We start from the raw sequence: 20,824 nt of genomic DNA on the forward strand, positions 1-20,824 counted from the left end.
GCGCGCGTTATACCTGTAATATCTCGCCGAGTTTACGTAACAAAAACAATTTGTCAAATCGCGATCCCGCAAATTGTATCTCTACGCCCCTTATCTCGACTTTGCCGAACGCGGCTTTATCCTATGAGCTGACAAGGCGAAGAGGTACTCTCGAGAAACAAGCCAGAGAGTCTCCAAGAATTTCTCGAAAAATGATACATCTCGCACATCGTTCATTTTTCCAATTTCATGTTCCGTATTCTATTTTATATATAGGAGGATTCGCACAGGATGCTTCAGTATTATATTTGCGCCGCGCAATATCATTAACCCTTTGACTGTCGATGACACGTATGTGTGTCATAAACGAGATGAGCCCGCAATATCGATGACATGTGACATTATTATTAACCGAAATAATAGAAAGCTCCTCGAATAGATTAACTAACAGTAAGATTTGAAAAGACATATAAGGAGCAAGCACGGATGTCTTAGTGCTATTAAATACTAATATTACTTTTTAATATTAATATGATTGTGGGAGGATAAAATTGTCCAGTATGTTAAACGCATGTATCGAAATTTTTCTTTGATTATCGTACGCGGAGAATCAACCTTCTATACTTAGACCAATCCTTGAGTCCCAATTTTTATATATATATTTTTTAGTTTTTTAGAAAGTGAAGAGGTTCCAGGTTCGAGTCCTGGCGGAGACAGTTTTTTCGCAACATGTATAATGAATCTATTTGAGTCATCGGTTTAATGGGGTTTTGGGATTTTAATAAAAAAAATATATATATATAAAAATTGGGACTCAAGGATGCGCCCACTTACGCAACTTAAGTATTGACAATGAAAAGGTTAACACATACTCCGCGTGTTTCCGCATCAGCGTTGAAACGACGTTTTAACGAGGCATTTTCGAAGTGGCCTGCTCGATTCGACGCGCCGTTGTAATCCGACAAAACCCCGGGGTTTTGTTTTTACCCCGCGGATCGTCGTAATTGCGTTCGTTGCGGAAAGCCACGATAAGTTCTCAGGGGCGTTCAGGGAGGTCGCAGGTGTCAAGACTTGCGCGGACTAACTTTCTGAAGACGTAGTCGTGGCCTGCCAATTGATTCTCAGCACTTTCTCGACAAATTTTAACGACGAAACTTCCGGGCTTCCTATTATTTTGCTGCGTTTCACCGGTACGATTTTAGGTTTGTTTGGGAAGATAATAACGAGCCTGCCCGCCTTGCCACGGCAAGGGGCCCGCATCGTATAACAATTTACTGGCTAATCGAAAAACTTTGTTAAGACTGAAACTTGGTTAATTAGCATCTTTACCGAACTGCCAGCTTACCTTGCGGGCCCGCTCCGTCGGCCGGAAGAGGAAGGAAGAAATTATACAAAGTACAAGCTGCATTATCGATTCGACGACTAACAATGCCAATTTCACCCGAGAAAAGTTAGGGTCGCCCGTAGCGCGCGGCTGTACACATTCTCCGCAGAATAAGCTCTGTGTTCATTAATAGAGAACGTAAATGGATTTTCCTTTCCTCGATATGCGGCAAATGCGATGAATAAATGATATAAAGGAATCCACATTTGAATCGATCATACATTATAGGATACAAAAAAGAATGTACCGATATCATTTCCGGATACGTACAGAGTAAACCACACCATTATTGGCATTTATTTTAGGGCCGGTTTTTCAATAGCAGTTTAAACTTGAATTCAAGTTTAAAAACTATTCTAACAATGCGTTTATTTTGCTTAAACAGAGTTTAAGTTGAAATTTAAATTTAAATTATCATTGAAAAACCGGCCCTTAGTCATTGGCAGTCTGAATAAACCTGGTCTTTGTTACGACCAGCAACATCAGTTCATAGTTTTTATTATGAAGATTTCTTTTGGCATCACAGAGTTCCTGCAAGAAGCTTAACTGCAATGCTGGTCGGTGGGAAAAGCATATTTTTCCTATAGAGTGTCAATAACTAAGATTTGTATCAATAGTCGTTGCTTGAAGCTTGTTTCACGCGAAATATTCAGATTCGAATTCAGAGTTAAATCTAAATTTTTTTAGATGAATCGCACGATATATGTTACATTTGTCATCGCTATACTGAATGTCTGGTAACTCACAGAGGAGCCGCGGTGTACAGGCAAATTAAATCAAACTAAACAAAAAATTTCTCTACCATTTTACAAACAACCATTAAAATTCTAAGTTATTAATCAAAGAAGATTCGTGAATGATCACGTGTTATACAGTAGATGAACTATAATGGCGACAGCTGCAGCTGTATACTTGTATGCTTGTATATTAGGTCAAATTGAACAAAAAAGTCCTCCACCATTTTCCAAATTTTCCATTTTCCACGTACGTTTACTTATTAATTAAAGAAATTGGATGTACAGTGGTATGCGGTAATGCACCAATCCTTTTTAATTAATAACTAAACATCTATGTAGTTATTTGGAAAATGGTAAAGAACTTTTTTGTTAAGTTTGACCTAATATGCAAGCATATAGCGACAAACGTCGCCATTACAGTTCATCTACCATATGGCGCACATAATCATTCACGAATCTTTATGGATTAATAACTTAAAATTTTACGTGGTTGTTTGCAAAATGGTGAAGAAATTTTTTGTTCAGTTTGACCTAATCTATTTGTACACCGCGGCTCCTTCGTGAGTTACCAGACACCCTGTATATTCCACTGAAAAACTCACATTTAATTCTAAGTTCAAATCTGAAAGTCTCACTTGAAACAAGTTTCAAGTAACAACTATTGATGCAAACTTAAAATGGGTGGGGATTTATCCTAGCAAAATAATAAAATTCTGAATCAAGAAAGAAGGACTTGCATCGAGGTCGAATAAATTCACAACAACGTCCCCGCAAAGTATCTGTTTTATTCTTCTTCAAGGCGTTATAGATATCCAGGGAATAATCTCTGTCTCATATATATATCATTCTAGTAAACATGAACAATAATAAATATAATGTATACAAGAACGTAGGAAGTTTGCGTCTAATCAGGCTGCTCGGTATAAAATAGCGCATTTATTATATGGCATCCTCGGCAACAGCTCCGTACGGATTTGTTTCTTTTGATTTCGAAAGACACCGATTATATTCGCACGTGTCTTTTCGCTTGCTCTCTCTCTTTCTCTCATTCTCGCTCTTTCGTTCTCTCTCTCTCTTTCTCTCTCTCTCTCTCTTTCGTTCGCTCTTTCGTTCTCACTCTCGCTCGCTTGCGTTCTCTCTCTTTCTCTCTACATATTTGAGTACGTACTTACACTCGACCGCACAAATCCTGTGTCTCTCGACTCGTCGCCGACTCGCCGGACTTCTCGAGTGCGCGCGTGAGATCGTAAAGCGTACATAAATATTCATAGCGCCAAGTTTTCCCGACGAATATCCCATTCACCCCCGACCGCCAACGTTCTGAGACTTCCCGAGGCTTCGTCCGGTCGAGAAACGAGGAACGACGTCGTCGGCGTTGCGAGTCGCAAGGTCGCCACGAATAGCGAGTACACACACTCCCTCCTCTCCTTTATTATTCCACCGCGAATCCTCAGAATACACAACAATCAAGCCACACACTATTTCCTGCCACCTCAAATCGTAAAATATCCCGAGATCGATTATCGTAAGCGCCTTGATATCTATTGTAACACGAGATAAGCGTAAGGTAGGAACACAGCGTAATCGACGTCGGCGTGGAGCTTTCGAAATCGGACGCTCAACGTTTCACGTTGAATTTATGACGCTTATGACTCGTGTCTCATTTGTTTTGCGAGGCGACACGAATATAAATCGTGCGAACCACACTTATCGGGAGAAATGGTATAAATGTTACAAAGTGAAAAGTCGCCTAGGCGTATCCGCGCCTCTCAACGTCCATCGCGTCGTACTCCTACCTTTCCTCAATCAATTGCAGCGTGTCGCGTGTGTCCCACGACGACGATGGTGTTGTGCTCTCCTCTCGTGGTCCGAAATAATACAGAATCTCGTCTACTCCCAGACGACAGCGAATCGCGCCCGTTTAGGGGGGCGTTGAAGGCGAGCAAAAATCTATCACCACTACTCTACTCTACGAGAATCGACAGCTCTACGAGCGAGACGTAAATGCAATTAAGCGGCGGTCGCAATTACGTTGCTCGCGCCCGTCAGAGTGTTTATCGCACACTCACGTTCGCTTTATTGCCAAAAATCTCCGACACATGATGACGACTGCTACGCCGCGGCCAGATGCTACCGAAATGCTGTTGCGTAACGACAAACGGATGACTCGTAGGAAACTTATTATTTCCTTGAACGGCGCGGCGCGGCGAATGCTACATAGAAAAGTGGTTTTCATGACTTCCCTTCCTCCCCTCTTTTTCTCTCTTTCTTTCTGCACAGATACTTCCGATACATCCGTACAACTATCGACTATCCATCAGCCATTTCATGATCAGCATTATAGCTATTCGTGAGACTCGATGAACACTCCGTGTACACATTGACAGATTGCGCTACCGGTGTGTTTACGTCGTTGCCGATAAATATTACTTCATCGTTATCATGAGGGAGGCGTGAGGGAGGCGGCGGAATCGGTCGAGACTGTTTAATGCCTATTGATTAATATTCGATTAATTGATAATCCGCTTCCCTCCGCCTTTCTGCGCGATTCCCCTGCGCGTAGAGAACGAGAGACCGTTTCAACTTCGATTAACACGAACTAATATTTACGATAACGACTGTGCGAGAGATAACAAGCGGAGTTCCAGCGTCCAAAAAAAAGATTTTTTTTTCGAATGTACGATCCGCGCAACATTCGATCCCGAAAGCGTGACCATTCGATACCAGGTTTGCCCGCTCTTCCGTCCCAGCGATCATGACATTTCGCGCTACAGCATTCCGACTTTTAAATCGCTTCTAGTTCACTTATTTTACATTTACTCTCGCCCCTTTCCCCTTCTGCTATGTACACCTCTACATGTGCGTGCGAGTGAAGATTCGTCGTCTACGTGTTCGTTTTTTTTTCATTTTTATTTATCCTCTTTGTTACTGTATGACCCAATTATTTCGTCAGCCTGTCGAGCCGATGCGATATATGATAATATTCCGTCACGGTGTAATTCTTCAAGCGCAGCCCCGAACGAATATTCTGAGAAGATACAAGCCGCCGCACAAAACGCCTAATTTGTCTCTAACGAGAGAAGAGTAGTCTATCGAGAATTGGAAATTTACAGAGTACAGCTTAGGGCGCTAATAGAAAAATGACGCTAACAAAGAGTCGTTCCGACGCGTGTATATACACGTCGCGCAACAATCTAGGTGATTACAAATAGGTAGACACCACGTGTGTCGTTATTTTACGCAAACGACAGACAGACAGACGGACAGACACGTGTCAAGCAACTGCTGTCGATACCGCGGCACGAGAAAGCGCAACATACAATCGTTATAGCCGAGTAAATTATTATATTGCCAAAAGAGCCGTAAAGTATATATAACAATCTCGTTGAGTCTCCGATGCATGTTGATACCAACGAATAAAGTCGTTCGTTTTCGGCAGTGACGAGGTTTCCGCTTGGCACCTACCGCCAACTCTCTTCGTTGCAAGAGCGATGAGAATCACGAGAGGAACCGCACAGATACACGCGGCGGATCCTCTCAAGTCTCCGAGAGTTCGTTGATGTTCCTTTCTTTCTTCTTTTTTCTTCTCAGTTTGCGAGACGTCGCAAATCTACGTATGAGTAATCACGCAATCTCAATTGGAATCGAAGAAAAATATAGCTGCGCGATATACCTAACCCGGCTAATAAACAGCAGCGTTACACAATGAAGACACGAATACGATTCTTAAAAGCGCTAAAATCCCCCGTCCTCTCGAGTCTTTGCCCTTTTTATACATATACACTTACGAAGAGAATGTAGAAGATAATATTGCTGGGATCGAGTGGGGCCGAAGCAAAGTGTCAGAGGAACGAGTTGCTCTCTGGAGTATCGACGGCACTAGGAATTAAATCGAAATACGAGCTCGGGCCGTCGAAATCGTAACCAGCTTCAATCTTTGGATCGATCGAAAGTCGACGTATTCCATGCAGGGTGACTGACGCGAGACATACAAAACCACGTGTGTAGAGAACGTCAACCTGAATATGTGCACTCCTGGCATTTTGCAAACAATCAAATAAAATGTCGAGATTTTAACTCTTTCGTGCGAGACATATATGTCCCCCACTTACGAAAAAATCATAACTTCAAGACAAGAGAATGCATTGTTTATAGTATTGAAGTAAAAAAAATGGCGACCAAAAGTTTTAAATTCGAGTGCAAGGAACATAACATCGGGTTCTGTGTTATTAATTGTTCTGGTGAAGTTTGTCACGCAAAAGCAAAGAGTACAATAAAATTGTTTAGTACAATAAAATCGTCATTTTAACATTCTTTTTCTTAAAAGGAAAACCCCATTCTGAAAAGGTTAATAAACCGGCTCATAATTGACGAACGCGCACTCCCTGCCGACAACGCGTCGTCGATTGTACGAATCGCAAGTCTTCAGCTGGCCGAAGCGCGCGACCGAACAAGAAAGCGTTTTCTTCTTCTTTTTCCTCTGTTTTTCTACGTTTACTCGCGAATGTAGAAACCGTCGTTATTTGCCTCGCGAGAGCCGCGCGCTCGTTTCTCGCGCGCGTATTATTCTCGTGTACTCTCGTCCCGCTTCGCGAGTCCTCGCTCGTCGGCGCCAGGTACACGTTTATATAATGCCGGGGAATATCATTTTTTAGGTATTATTAACTTCCCGGGACTAGATCGGCGCGGAGAGTTCTCGTATATTAAAAAGTTCGGAAGTTCGGGTGCCCCCCGAAATATATATTAACTCCCGCGGCTTTAATATTCCTGCTTACACGCGAGAATCAGGAACAGTTGCATTTCGCATTTTTGCAACGATCCGCGAAATGCATCCAACTACGGCCTCAAAAGCGCACGAATTCACGGCCGGTACGAAGGTAATATCGACAACTGTACATAGATTTTTTTCTCTTTTCCCTTTTTTTTGGAGTTTTTTTCTTTTTCCGGTTTTATTAACCACACAAAGGACCGCGAATACGCACCACCGCCGGAATCAGTTTACAGCGATTCGCATTTATGCATAGAATTAATTAAACTGCCATTGTCGAAACGGCATTGTACGATCCGCGGCTTCTAAAATGGTCGGCCTTATTACACACAAAATAACAACGTGCTAACAAAACATCATATTTTATTGTCTCAACGTTCGGTGGATAATAACAAAAAAAAAGAAGAAAGAAATATACAGAAATGAATCCATAAATTACGATGTGTCATGTTGCGACAGTTTAAAAAATATCGCTCTATCTATCATCTATGCGGATATCATCTATGAACCTATAAACCTCTATTCAAGGAAATATAAATGTACTTTAGCGAATTGCACTGTGTGTGTAGCGGGGACCTTTGTCGAGTTAATCGACGACGCGTCAAAACGCATTTGCTATGCAAATTTGATTGGCGTAAAGCAAACGAAACTCTCGCGTTTATAGGATTGACGTGCACGCGATAAATGCATTCGATTATGCAATTACACACGGCGCCACATAAAATTAGCAGGCGTGAGCTTGAAAAATGGCGCTGCTGATAATAATTGCGCTGTGTTTTGAGCCCTTTGGAATCATGCACGACGAGAATTCGTACAGGTCGTGTATAAGTCGCCATGTGAAAACGACAAATCGTGTTTATAAAAAGAACAATCTCGCTACTCTACGATAACCGAATGTCGAATGTACAAATCACAATGACAAGAAGAAATCACCCACAATCTCTTTGGTATTAACAAGAGAAACTGATTCGCGGTGGTCCGTGTAATTTCTACGTGTATGTCTGTATATGTGTATGTGTATATATATATGTACAAATATATATGTATATACGTACTCTAAAAATCGTATATGATATCGACAGAGCACAAATCTGACACCGCTATCGGTACCAACTGGACACACAGTTAAATTTCATACCTTCGCGAAGAAAAAAAATACAGGGAAGAAGCGCAGTGTGACACACCGCGCCCGAATATCCCAACGATAAACGTCCGGAACGAGCAAAATGTTTCCGCGTTCTTGCTTGGTCCGAGAATCAATCTTCTGTTTTGTGCGATTTACGTGTGACATCTTTCGAAAAGCCATTGCGCGCGCGCGATAATACCGCGAGGAGTCGATGTCTCGACCTCGATGTCTCGGGTTTGTCTGTCCAATAAATCAGCGTGACGACGCGATGCATGATGAAAGGATGGAGGCGAGGTTTATAAAAGGACTGCTGGTTGGAAAAGTCGCGCCGCGCAACGTATCCAAGCATTAGGTGGTTCACGCCGCTGATATGGCCTTTTCTTTATGCATTCTTATCAATATCTCTCACCTCTCTTCTATGTACGTAGAGCGCGGCGACTCATCGCGTGGGATATCGGTGATCATCGAGAACGCGCGCCAGTCAACACACGAGAGTCGTGTCGACAAATGCGAGAGGGAAATCACGCGTTTCGTTCTGCAAAATACTCTCGCGCAAGACAAAGAGGTGAGATTTCGAATCGAGCGGGCATCGAGCGCGTACACGCGATAGCTCGCGCGTTGGCACTGTACTATTTTCGAATGCAACCGCGTTTTCCATCGCGTTGACTCGTAAACGCGAACACACATCGACTTGATCTCCCACTTTCTCGGTGGGGTCCGTTCGCCGTGGACGAAAAAGGTCATCACGCGATCATCAGTGACTAAACTTCTACGACTACGTACCTGCTCTTCCTCCTTCTTCTCCTCCTCCTCGTTTCTTATATGTATCATATCATTAAATGTCGACACACATCGATAGAACATGCTCCCTACCAATACTACTGACTAAACATAGCTGCTACATGAGTACATAGAATGCGTGGAATACTTAGGTAATGTCTCGCGAAGAAGGAAAACGCCGCCGTTGAAGCCCACGGCTGAATCCCCAGACAATCTTAGTCTGGTTAATCTTGTGATAATAATGAGCTACGTTGTAAACATGATAAATACAAAGTGTGCGTATATAGCTACCGAGGTGATCCGTGGTGTATCGTTTTGGCAGTTTGTCGTTCATCCTTGCCCTCCTCCTCCGCGACGATCGTCTTTAAGCTCCGTTTGATTTTCCGTCTCCCCGCGTGAAGGGAACTTCACATAAGTGTGTGTATGTGTGTGTATATGTGTGAATATGTACGTACGTGTTCGCATGTTTATACATTTGTATTTATACTTCTTTGGTTTCCAGACGAGAAAAACAAATGTACAAAGAGGGCTTGTCACACTAAATCTACGCGGTTTCGTTTCGCTTCTCTTCGTTATACTGTCGTCGATCGCACGAGATCGCCATCAGATGTATCGTTAAGCAGGGTGGTATCGCGAGGATATCCAACCCAGGTTTTTAGGCCCGCAACGTCGTACGAAAACGGAACAATGTGTGCGTTCGCGCGTTAACAGACGGCTCGCTGACGTCACGTGACGTCACGATTCTCGGCCGACACGTCGGACTCGCGTTTGTGAAACGACAGACTCGGCTCAACCGATACAATTACACCCACCGCTTTCTCTGTCCCTTCGCTCCAGCTCGTACATCGCTAGTTACATCATACAAATAGAGAAGGAAAGATTAGTTGACCGCGCTTTCTTCGCTAATTAGATCCGGTGTGTGCGACCGACACTCCGAATCGGTGCGATCGATCGTCGCGTGTCCGCGGCAAGTGTTCTCCTCATGAGCCTCGTTTCTCACCAGCAGCACGAGTACATAGCGAGTACGAAAAGCTCGATGGGTGTCCGGTATGCCACGCTTCCGCTGCGTCCGCGAGCTCTCTTCGCCGCGAGTAAATATACCATTAAAGTCCTCCACTTTTTTCGCCTAAAGGAGACCACTTGTCTCTCCTTTTTCCCCCTCCCCCCTACATATAATATACATTATACACTAAAAACGCGAAATACAAAACGAGATAAAGTCCCTCAGTCTTGAAGAATAAAACGTCGAAGTAACGGCGGCGACGCGAAATCGGAACTTGACGGAATTCGGTGGACGCGAGCGCGGGGAGAAACGTTACGAGTTCGTTGGTCGCCGATATCGTTTGCGAGGGATCGATCTTGAGCATCTCCAGCGCTCTTCACAGCGCGTCGCACCCTTTCCTTTCTTTCGCGCCTCCTCCTTGGCCCGTGAATATCGGAGGTGAATATCAACGCGTGTCCCGCGATTAACATTCTCATGAGAAATAAAAGAGACGACCGGTCTCTCTACGTCGAATAACGAACGAACGAACGAACAAACGAATGCGAGAACCGACCGACCCTGTCCGCGAAGGATTACAGCTCCGCGTTTGAGAATCGGACATGCAGCGTTATCACGGCGATTTCACGCCTCGCTAGATTATATCGTGCCGAGCGTGTTCCGCGTTCCTCGCGTGCGTGCACTTACTCCTGCTGCTGTTGCTATTAAAATGACGCGGTAATACTGCTTACTTGGACGACGCATCGCGCGAGGAAGAAAGATTTAACACGCGTTCCGCCATTCACCGGAAGCGTGCGCGGCGAACGATCTATTAGTTGCCTCTCGATATATATATATATATATATATATATATATATATATATATATATATATATATCACCTTGGCCGATACACGCACTTTGAGCGTGGCGTGGTTCGTGCGGATCACAATGTCAACACGTCGCGAAATCAGTCGAGTGTCAGCTCGAAGATCGACCTGAAACACGCAGGACCTTCGACGAGAAGCGACAGGACTACTTACCTTCCGTCGTCCTCGAGGCCGTACGCGGTCATTCGTTAAATCATTCGCAACAGGCGGATTACATGTCTCGCCTTTTACTGCTGAAATATGTGTGAGTATACGCTCTACGGTAGTTACGCACATGTCACCGATATATAGTATGTAATCGACAAAATGGATAAAAATAGATAAAAAAAGATTCATTCCTTCCTGCACGTCAAGGAACTGTACTATTAGCAGTGTCCGGTCGTGTGATTTTGATTATTCTCCTTGCCTCTGAGCACTGGTCGACCGAGAAAATATCGTCCATGTTTCCGTGACCGATCTCACAATCGCGAGGATTGTTCGCGCAAATTTCGCACGAGTAACGAAAAAATGCGAGCGTTGCGTCCACAGATGGACGCCTTGCAAGCGAAATTGAAAGGTCGAAAGGATCGCAATTCCATCTCGAGTAGGAAGTACACAAAATGCGGGAAGTAGAAGATCTCTGCGAAGGCGTCACGTTTGACGCGTCCGATCGTGCAGTACGCGATTATACGTCGCAATTTCATGCATTTCAAGCGGAGACGCGCAGCTTACAGCTCCTCGGACAGAGCGATCGGGGCTCTGGAGCCGGGCTTCATGTCCTTCACCCCGATACCGATGTCGTCCACCGGCGCCGGTGCTAACTTCAATTGATTACCGTTTACCTTGATGTCGTTGACGGAATGAGAACGGCCGTGGGTGACCAAGGGCTTAGTGGTCTGATTAGTGGTGCTGTTCGAGTTGGTGCTGGTGATCGAGTTCGTGCTGGGGCTCGAGGCGGAATTCGAGCTGGGATTGCAGTTCGCGGTGGTCGTCGAGCTGGAACTGGAGTTGGAGTTACTGTCCTGTGCCGGACTCGGATTAACGGAATGGAGATTCGGATTGGGTATGGACTTCGATCGCGATTTCGCCTTGGGATTCGCGCACGCCGTGGAATTGAGAGACGAGGTATGATCCGTGTCCCGGCTGGGATCGGAATCGGGAGACACGGACATCTTGCCGGACGTCGTCGTCGTCGACGTCGTCGTAGTCGTTGCCGTCGTCATCGTCGTCGTCGTCGACTTGGACGATCCGGTGAGCGTTGTTAGTTGATTAGCGGACTGAGAACGAATTGCATGGCCGCCGAGTTTGTCCCTCAGTGCCATCTGATAAGCCACCTCGAAAGCCTGACCCAGAGTCAGGATGACTTCTGTCGCTTGATCCTGTAACAGAGGTAAATGATGGATGCGCCTGAGGCGTCGTAATACAAAATTGAAAACCGCAAGAAAACGTGAGGTAAAAGTACCAATGCTTAGATACTAGTGATACTGGCGTTTAACTCTGATCATTCTTGTTAGTTTGATCATTAAATACAAATGTTTCAACGTTTAATATTAAATATATGTTCTACGCTGAAAGTTTAAACATTTGTATTTAAAAACTAAAACAATAAGAAAAATTAGGCAGCAGTGTAATTAGTGTTTAAGCATTTTACCTTAAAGAGCGCAGTCATAAATAGGATTACAACGATTTTTTGAGATATCAATAACGATATTATCATCGATCAGAAATATCGATTTTTATATTGAAAATATTTAATGAAATGAAATTCCCTAGTTTATACAATTTTTATTAATTTGTTGGTGTTGCTTGCACTTTTCGCACTCGATTTGCTTCTTTCAATACTACAATACTAGTTACTTCTATCTACAATCATATTTACCATCAGTTCTGTTTTCTTTTAGAATACATAAATCTAAAGTAATATTCTGATTGGTTCTTCAGTCTAAATTTATTTTTATGTTTATGTTTACGCCAATTCGTTAACTTAACTTGAGTTGTAATCTTTATCTTGAAAAGAGTTAAAACTCAAATGCAAATTTAATCGACATTGGTGAAATCAGGTATAAACAGGACAAATTGCAAATCACTAAATATTGTTGAAACTGATATCGATATAAAGATATAGAAAAAATGTTATCGATAAATTATCGATATATTGATCTACGGTATATCGATATTATTGAGTTATCGTTGTATGGCTAGTCACAAGAGGCACGATGTTGCCTGCAAACTAGATATTTACCATTGTTGGCACGCAAAACACGTGACAGAAGTGCGTGCGACTGGCGTGATCCTTCGTAATGTACGCGAAGTGAGTGAGATCGTCGGCGTCTTGGCAGGCACAATGAATGTTGCGGATCTCGTGCTCGCAAATCGGCTCCTGTCGTACATCAGAATGACGATAAGCGATCAAGGTCTGTCTCTACACTCTCTCGTTGTACGCGTGCGCGTTATTTTCCGCGAGAGGAAGGAGCCTTACGTTAGTCAGCGCGTGGAGAAAACGAACGCCACGATAAGAGATCGCCAGAGTAATGTCAGGGTTGGGCTTGGGCTCTCGGATGGTCTTCTTCAGCTTCTGTATCGACTTTTTCGTCGACTCGGTGCCGCGTAATTCCTTGACGACGGTGGAGCCCAGGTACTGTATTATTTAGAAACAGAAAAAGCTCGTTTTCCCTCTGAGAAGAAAAATAACCGACGTAGACGACGGGAGATTCGATCGAAATTGCTCGAGATTATTGGTCGCAGTGAAGAGAACGGAAGACACACGCGAACTATATTATTTAGTTAAATCGCTCGGAACGCGCAAATGGACTCTCTTATAGATCGGAATATTCCGAGAAATTAACGGGTTAATAGAGAAAGGGCAATCTTCCGCACGAAGCCTATTACCGTGGCCCATGACTTAAGTATTATCGCGACGCTGACCTTGAAGACCCCGATTTAACGAGTCTCATAATTTACTCGTCGTACATAATTAACACAAGACGGGTAAGATTATCTTGCAAACGTTCGAGAGGATAACCCTTCCTTTCAGCAATGCGATTAAGACATTTCTCAAATGAAACATCTTACGTAAGCCGTAACGCAAAGGTACCAATTCGTGGCCACGTATTTAATTCTAGACATTCTTATTATTTTGTCATCTCTTTAAATATTTAGTATAAAACATATATACAAGATATCCCAGCCTTCAAAACTCTCATGGAGACATAGTACGAATTAAAGTAAATGTCCTATACCATTTTACGATATTCACAATAATTATCGGAATGTCAATTAAAGAAGATTGGTCGCTCGCGATAATATATTGATGTTATCCAACTAATAATTAAAAATTTACAAAGTTATAAGGAAAAAGATAGGTGATTTTTTTGTTCAGTTTGACCTATGGATGTAAGAATACATGGACGGAGTGCAAAGTGCGATTATAGATGAAGGGCTGTGAAACCTAAGAGACAAGAAGATTACATCGTCGCCATGTTGGTGGTAGAGGAGTTTTGTATCTATTTCCACTGTATAAAAACAGCGACCGTCGTCATCTTAGTATATGAACTCCATTACATACAATCATTCCCCTACGACAATTCGCTCCGTCCATGTATTCTTACGTGGTCCATGTATTCGTCCATGGTTTGACCTAATCTAGAAGCACATTATGGCAGATGTCGCTGCTACAGTTCATCTACCATATCTCGCGTGATGCCTCCACGAGAGCTTCGAAGGTTATTCTGGGACACTCTGTATAAGGGAAAATTCGCGAAATCATAACAATTCGTGCGCACGTACCGATTTCTTACATTGTATCTCATCAATTTGTTTATTATTATTGAATATAAACGACATCTAACGGTAAAACATGAAAAATGAGGAATATAAACAACAAATTTCAGATTATATCTTATTTTGTGCGTGCTACAAATATTTAACAAGATCATATACGATTGATAAAGTATGAGATTTCGGCAACTGTTCCCTGTATTTTTCATATTAAAAATTTAGATATATATATTCATATTTAGAGAACGAAACAATAAGAATGTTTAAGATCAAGTTTATATCCGGGCACTTTTACCTTATCATATACATATATCGAGACAATTGAATTGGAGAAATGAAACAGAGCTACTATCTAGTTAATAATAATCATGGAATAGAATCTCTACAAAAATACGATCCGATTAAGATCCTGTTGCCGTTCTCATCGAACTACAAGGAAGACCGCGGCTATAGTTCCAGAAATATGTTATTCATATGCTTCTTTTAGTATTTATCTTGAGAGGAATAATGGATATAAAATCGCGAAATGGTCCTTTTAGAACATAAATACTTTTCCCTAAGTTAAAATCGAAATAATATTATAGTTAAGGCTCTTGATCAGTCACCGCGGTCATATTAAATTGATAATGTCAGAAACGAGAAAAATCGTGCCCAAAATTCCTGTAAACCACGACTACATAAAAAAATATATCATTAAAATGACACTTTCACAATCTGTTCTACACACTTGTAAAATGCTCCGGATACTCTTTTGCCCAAATAACTAAATAACCGCAAAATAAATGTGATAAATTGCCTTGTTTTGAAAACTATTTATATGAATTAAATATCACAATATCAGAAAACTATTTATATGAATTAAATATTACAATAAATACAATATCCAGAGTATTTCTATACTTTCACAACTGTATCACATGTGATATGCACGCACTACACTCAATAATAATGCTGTGGTTTACAGAAGAAATTGGTCGTCTGTTTACATTATTAGGTCTGTTCATTTTCATTGGATATTTGCAATAAGTTAGAGAGAAAGAAAGACAAGTATACTTTTTCACTCTAACTCTTATTGCAATAGTCTGCACTAATGCAGAAGTTCTTCGAAAACAAACAGACCTATTTTCTCGCTTAATAGTTCATCATTTTATCGTTTACAATCATGTCACCACCATCAACGCGGAATTCTCGGCTGATCAAGAGCCTTAAAAAATAAAAAAAAAAACTGATTTGGTAATAACAAAGTAAATTTTCGAATCTCTCGAAATTTTATAATAATATTCTCCGTCGTGACTGAATAAAATTAAATGATATATTACTAGCTAGAATGAAGTTTCTTGCAAATGTATGATATACTGTTTTTGGTAATAAATACAATGTTCCTTTATAAAATAATAGAGTATATGGTCAAACGAAATAATTAAGAACCGGTAAGAACCGGCCCACAATTAAGAACCGGTAAGAATCAGCCCATAATTAAGAAGGGCTGTGGAGGCTCTCCTGGAGATTCTGAAAATACTAATCAGAATATATATTTTACACGTGGCCTCCTTACCCTGCGCTACTGAACAAGATGAATATGTTGCTGCATATTCCTATTTTGGTTATTACGAAACAAAATATAGAATTAACAAGATCATTAATACGTAGAGCACTAATACGTAGAAGAAGGTTGCCTGTATTATGTTTATGCAGTTAGTCACAGTAATTAGTTGTATGAGAAATAGTAACTTCGAAATTCTAAAATATAGAGCATCCGGTCTTCCCTAAACAATGTTTAGAGAATAGCGAGCGGCAGAAAGAGACCCCCCGAATATCTAGCGCGCGATACGTGGACGACGTTGGGAAGCGGTGGAGAGCACTTACGTGAGCGACATACGTGACGCAGCCGGTGACTAGAGTCTTCGGCTGGTGCCTCCATTGCGTCTTGAGGGTGGATGGCACCCCGAAGAGCAGCTCAGACGGAGCCCTGATCTCGAGTTGCTCCGGCGCCGAGATCGCCCCATTATGCGAACTGGGTCGCTGGGGTGGCTGGGGCGCCGGTCTGTTTTTGCGGTGCCTTAATGTGCCTGTGGTCGTCGAATTCGTTCCGGTTATCGACGTGCCTCCGTTACCGTCCGCCGTTGCTTCCGGCAATTTCTCCTGTATCTCCTCCTTCAGCTGCTGTATGTTCGTCTTCTACGGAAATAACGGCGCGACCAGATTTGAGAGAGCTGCCCGTCCCAACCCGCCCCGGAGCACCGCGACCCGAACGCGTCACCGGTGCAATGCCGAATTCACAAATAATGGCGCGGTTTAGGCCACTCGCTCGTCGATTGGCGTAATCTCTTCGTGCTTTTCAATGTAAAAAAACAGCGCAGAAACTGCTCGATAAGCAGCGACGAAATTTCTATTGTCTTTTTACTTTGAAAACGCCGAAAAACGTTACTCTTGGAACATTTTTCATTACCGCGCAGGATATTTAGATTGTTCGCAAAATTTATCTTCTGCTCAAACGTTTCAAACAAATGTTTCGTCTAAAAAAAAAAAAGAGAGAAAAAAATTGTATCGGAGTAGAGCTGCGTTTTGGCACACTTTCTCTCTCTCCATCTCTTGCGGATAAATTCGAATTTCCGTGCAATTCTGTATAGAGACTGCTATATCTGCCCCGAGGTTGCAATTTCTCTGGCAGATATTTTTTCATAGCTTTATCGTGACAAGAATCGGTCGTACCAACCGGCTTTAACGAAACGCTCGGACGTATGCGATGTGCAAAAAAAGGAAGAAAAAAAAATATTGCACTACGCGAACTTTTATACGACATATTACCAAGTCGAATTCGTCCCGGGTTTACTTTGTGCGGCGTGCAATTACCTTCGTAAACGCATTGCGTTGTAAACCGCGCACATGCGCCCACACGCTACGCCAAAAAGAAACCTTTTACCGGCTATGCCAAAACGCGCATCATGTAGCGTCGATGGTCGCGATATTTCAGGTATTGCAAACAAATTGGATTCGAGCCGGACGGGCGCGACACTCGAATTCGGATTACAACCCGAATCGTTCGCTCCATCTGGCTTCTGCATATAATTCCGAGTATCACTGTCGAACAAAATTGCAAAAGACTCAGGGAGTTGAAATGAAAGCGTGAGAGAGAGAGGAATAGAGAGACGGAGATAGAGGACGACAAGAGAGAAAGGGGGAAGAGGACAGGGAAGGGGAGGAAAACAGAGAGCAAGAGCACGTGAAATTCGGATGTTGGCACGTATAGACTACAACGAAAATCCACGGGCGTTACTATGAGCGAGAGTGCCGGAGTCCAAGTACGGTTCGTCGGGTCCGATAGCTGCGAAAAATCAAAGGGAGGGTGAGGCCGTTATAGGAAGGCAGAAGAGACCAATTTGTCAGGATTATCGAGCGCGAGGATGACGCGAACCGACTGAATCCGGTCGCCGGAGACGTTTACGGGATTTAATGAGCTAATTAAGAGGACACGGCCGGTGGGACGAGCAGCGCGAGATGTACTTATCGGCGCTGCCTGACACGCTGAGGGGCACCCGAACAAAAAGCATCGAGAGGCGCTCGAACGATCCCGCCGAGAGAAACACATGTACACGCGCGCACGCGCGCGCGCGTCACAATGCCGAGCCTCCAATTAGCCACGATATTTAGATTACAGCGCGATCGGGCGAAACGGGTGCGATCGAGCTTGCCGCAGCAAGTCGCCCCCGACTGACGTAGCTGGTGCGAGCTACCCTCGCCGGCAAAGTGCGCGCCCTCGTCAGACATCCCCGTCGAACGCATTATCCTCGTTCATCGGTCCTCACTACGTCTCAATTCGCGAGACGTCGGGTTTCGTGCCGCGTAACTTGTCAACCGAAAAAATTCTATCTGATTCCCGCGTTTATCCATCTCCCATTCCCACAGAGTTACCGAATGAGCGAGCGGAACTGAATAATTAATTAGACATTGACTAGCCGCTTGTGCTTTTGTAAAGCGAAAAGAACATTTGGAACATAATTTTCTGTATATTCGTCGTGTTTGTCTGTGACTGTTTGTACACGAAGAAAACACTGAGGACTGTCACTTGTCGTAATATGATTGCTACAATAAAATGTTAATGTTATTCTTCGCTCACGCATACAAGATGGTTGTAGCAATCATCCATGGTACTCTGGAAATGGTACACTAGCTTTTTTTGTTACCTGTCGATACATGTTTGAGCGATACTCTCAGTGATGTATGACATAACCAAACCCTACGGATCTCTCAACCATTGTTTCGCAGGTCACAACAGAGAGATAGCAATATTCCTTCGGTTGAGACAACTATATAGGGTGGTCCCGTAACTCACAGAGAAGTAGAGGTAGATTAGGTTAAACTGAACTAAAAATTCCCCTATCATTTTGCGAACAACCACGTAAAATTCTAAATTACCCAAAGAAGATTCGCGAATAATTACGCGCCATACGGTAGATGAATTGTGATGGCGACGATTGCCGCTGTATACTTGTATATTCGGTCAAATTGAACAAAAAATTTCTTCACCATTTTCCAAATTTTCTATTTTCTATTTTTCACGTATGTTTAATCTAATTATTAATTAAAGAAGTTTGGGGTACAGTTGTGCGCACACCAATCTTTTTTAATTAACAACTAAACATGTACATGGTTATTTGGAAAATGGTAGAAGACTTTTTTGTTCAGTTTGATCTAACAACAAGCGTACAGCGGCAAACGTCGCCATCATGACTCATCTACCGTATAGTGCGTAATCATTCATAAATCTTCTTTGATTAATAACTCAAAATTGTATGTGGTTGTTTACAAAATGGTACAGGAATTTTTTGTTCAATTTGGCCTAATCTACCTGTATATCGCGGCTTCTTTGTGAGTTACCGGACACTCTGTATGTATGAAGTGTTAATTGAACATTACGTATTATGAGAACTATGGCGAATTATATAGATGGACATGTAACAACAGCAACTTTTAATGCCATATCTATTTAACTAGAAATCATAAATTTTCTCTCCAATATATATATAGAATATGTGTGAATGTAGCAACCATAGAGCAGTTTTCTATGTGTAGGGGAGACTGGATCCAGAAATTACACGCGGGTCAGTTATCACAAAGCTTATATCTCACCATAAATGGAGGAGCATGTTTTTCTTTATAGGATAGGTTGTTTGTATCATGTTAGTTGGGGGGTGTACAAAACGGCTTATGATAGAAACATCGCATGTGATATTTACAAGCATTTTTTCAAAATTGAACGCAGTAAATTTTTCTTGTTTCTATTTTTATTGACCCGTTGGTTTTGGAATGCCCGTTCGCAATCTTAGTTTTAGTTGTAAAAATAGTTTAGCTAGTTTTTCCTGTATTTAGTTAACAATTATTGCAACATAATTTATAAATATATGTTTTATTCCAAATTATCTTTCGAGTTAAGTTGACTCAAATTAAGTGAAATTAGTTAGCACACGTTGCAAGTCTGTCACGTAACTATGACGTGACTTACACAAAGGCATAGAAGCATACTTCCGATGTTGTTATACATGTCACAATAGTAAATTTGCGTAAGGTCCTATAGAGCTCAAAACAGAAATAATCTGTTTCCTTTACATGACAGACGTGTGACAACCAGTCCTGGGGATATAGGATAGATAGTTACATGACTTTGCTTACAACTTAATAACTTGTATGTGTATAAATATATGCACCCCACTTTTCGAAAATCGAACATTCTGATACCACAATAGATTGTTCTAGTTGTTCCAAACATTGTTCCAAAAGCACAAATCAATAAGTTTAATTATAAGCCCGAAAAATTAAAAAAAAGTTTTTTGACAAACAGTCTATCGGACCAAGAGTAAACTTATACTATCTTTCTTGTTCCAACCGAGATCTTTTTGTTCTGAGTTGTTCTAGGCTTAAGAATTATAGTTCTAGAGTATGAGACTCATAAGATCATTCGTTCTCCGAAAATTCGTAAAAAAATCGATTTGACAGTACTCGACGTCAAGAGTAAACACATGCTTCCTTTCTTGTTCCAACCGAGATCTTTTTGTTCTGAGTTGTGCTAGGCTTAAGAATTATAGTTTTAGAGTATGAGACTCGTAGCGTCATCCGTTCTCCGAAAATTCGAAAAAAAATCGATTTGACAGCACCCGACGTCAAGAGAAAACACATGCTTCCTTTCTTGTTCCAACTGAGATCTTTTTGTTCTGAGTTATACTAGGCTTAAACGACGAAGCAATTTCACTTTATTTTGTCATGACATTTTGTAATTATTTCCGCCAATTTTTAAAACTATAATTCTTAAGCCTAGCACAACTCTTGACGTTGAATACTGTCAAATCGATTTTTTTACGAATTTTCGGAGAACGGATGACGCTACGAGTCTCATACTCTAAAACTATAATTCTTAAGCCTAGAACAACT

At 42.1% G+C, this 20,824-nt stretch overlaps 1 protein-coding gene across 3 annotated transcripts in view; it reads right to left on the reverse strand.

Moving 5' to 3' along the window:
• Window positions 1–7,214: 7,214 nt before the first annotated feature.
• Window positions 7,215–20,824, reverse strand: part of LOC116851630 (ankyrin repeat and SAM domain-containing protein 1A-like) — a 65,253-nt gene continuing 51,643 nt past the window's right edge. For all 3 annotated transcript variants that reach the window (XM_032831243.1, XM_032831244.1, XM_032831245.1), the window contains 4 exons: window positions 16,265–16,576; window positions 13,101–13,259; window positions 12,864–13,001; window positions 7,215–12,000 (listed from right to left, as the gene is read on the reverse strand). In XM_032831243.1, the coding sequence (XP_032687134.1) occupies window positions 11,350–12,000; window positions 12,864–13,001; window positions 13,101–13,259; window positions 16,265–16,576 (1,260 nt within the window). In that variant the 3' untranslated portion in view covers window positions 7,215–11,349. The remainder of the gene's footprint in view (window positions 12,001–12,863; window positions 13,002–13,100; window positions 13,260–16,264; window positions 16,577–20,824) is intronic.

Source organism: Odontomachus brunneus, unplaced genomic scaffold, assembly GCF_010583005.1.
Source record: "Odontomachus brunneus isolate Ranch 3 - 2012 unplaced genomic scaffold, Obru_v1 Obru_scaffold_182, whole genome shotgun sequence".
In the NCBI taxonomy this organism is placed as follows: domain Eukaryota; kingdom Metazoa; phylum Arthropoda; class Insecta; order Hymenoptera; family Formicidae; genus Odontomachus; species Odontomachus brunneus.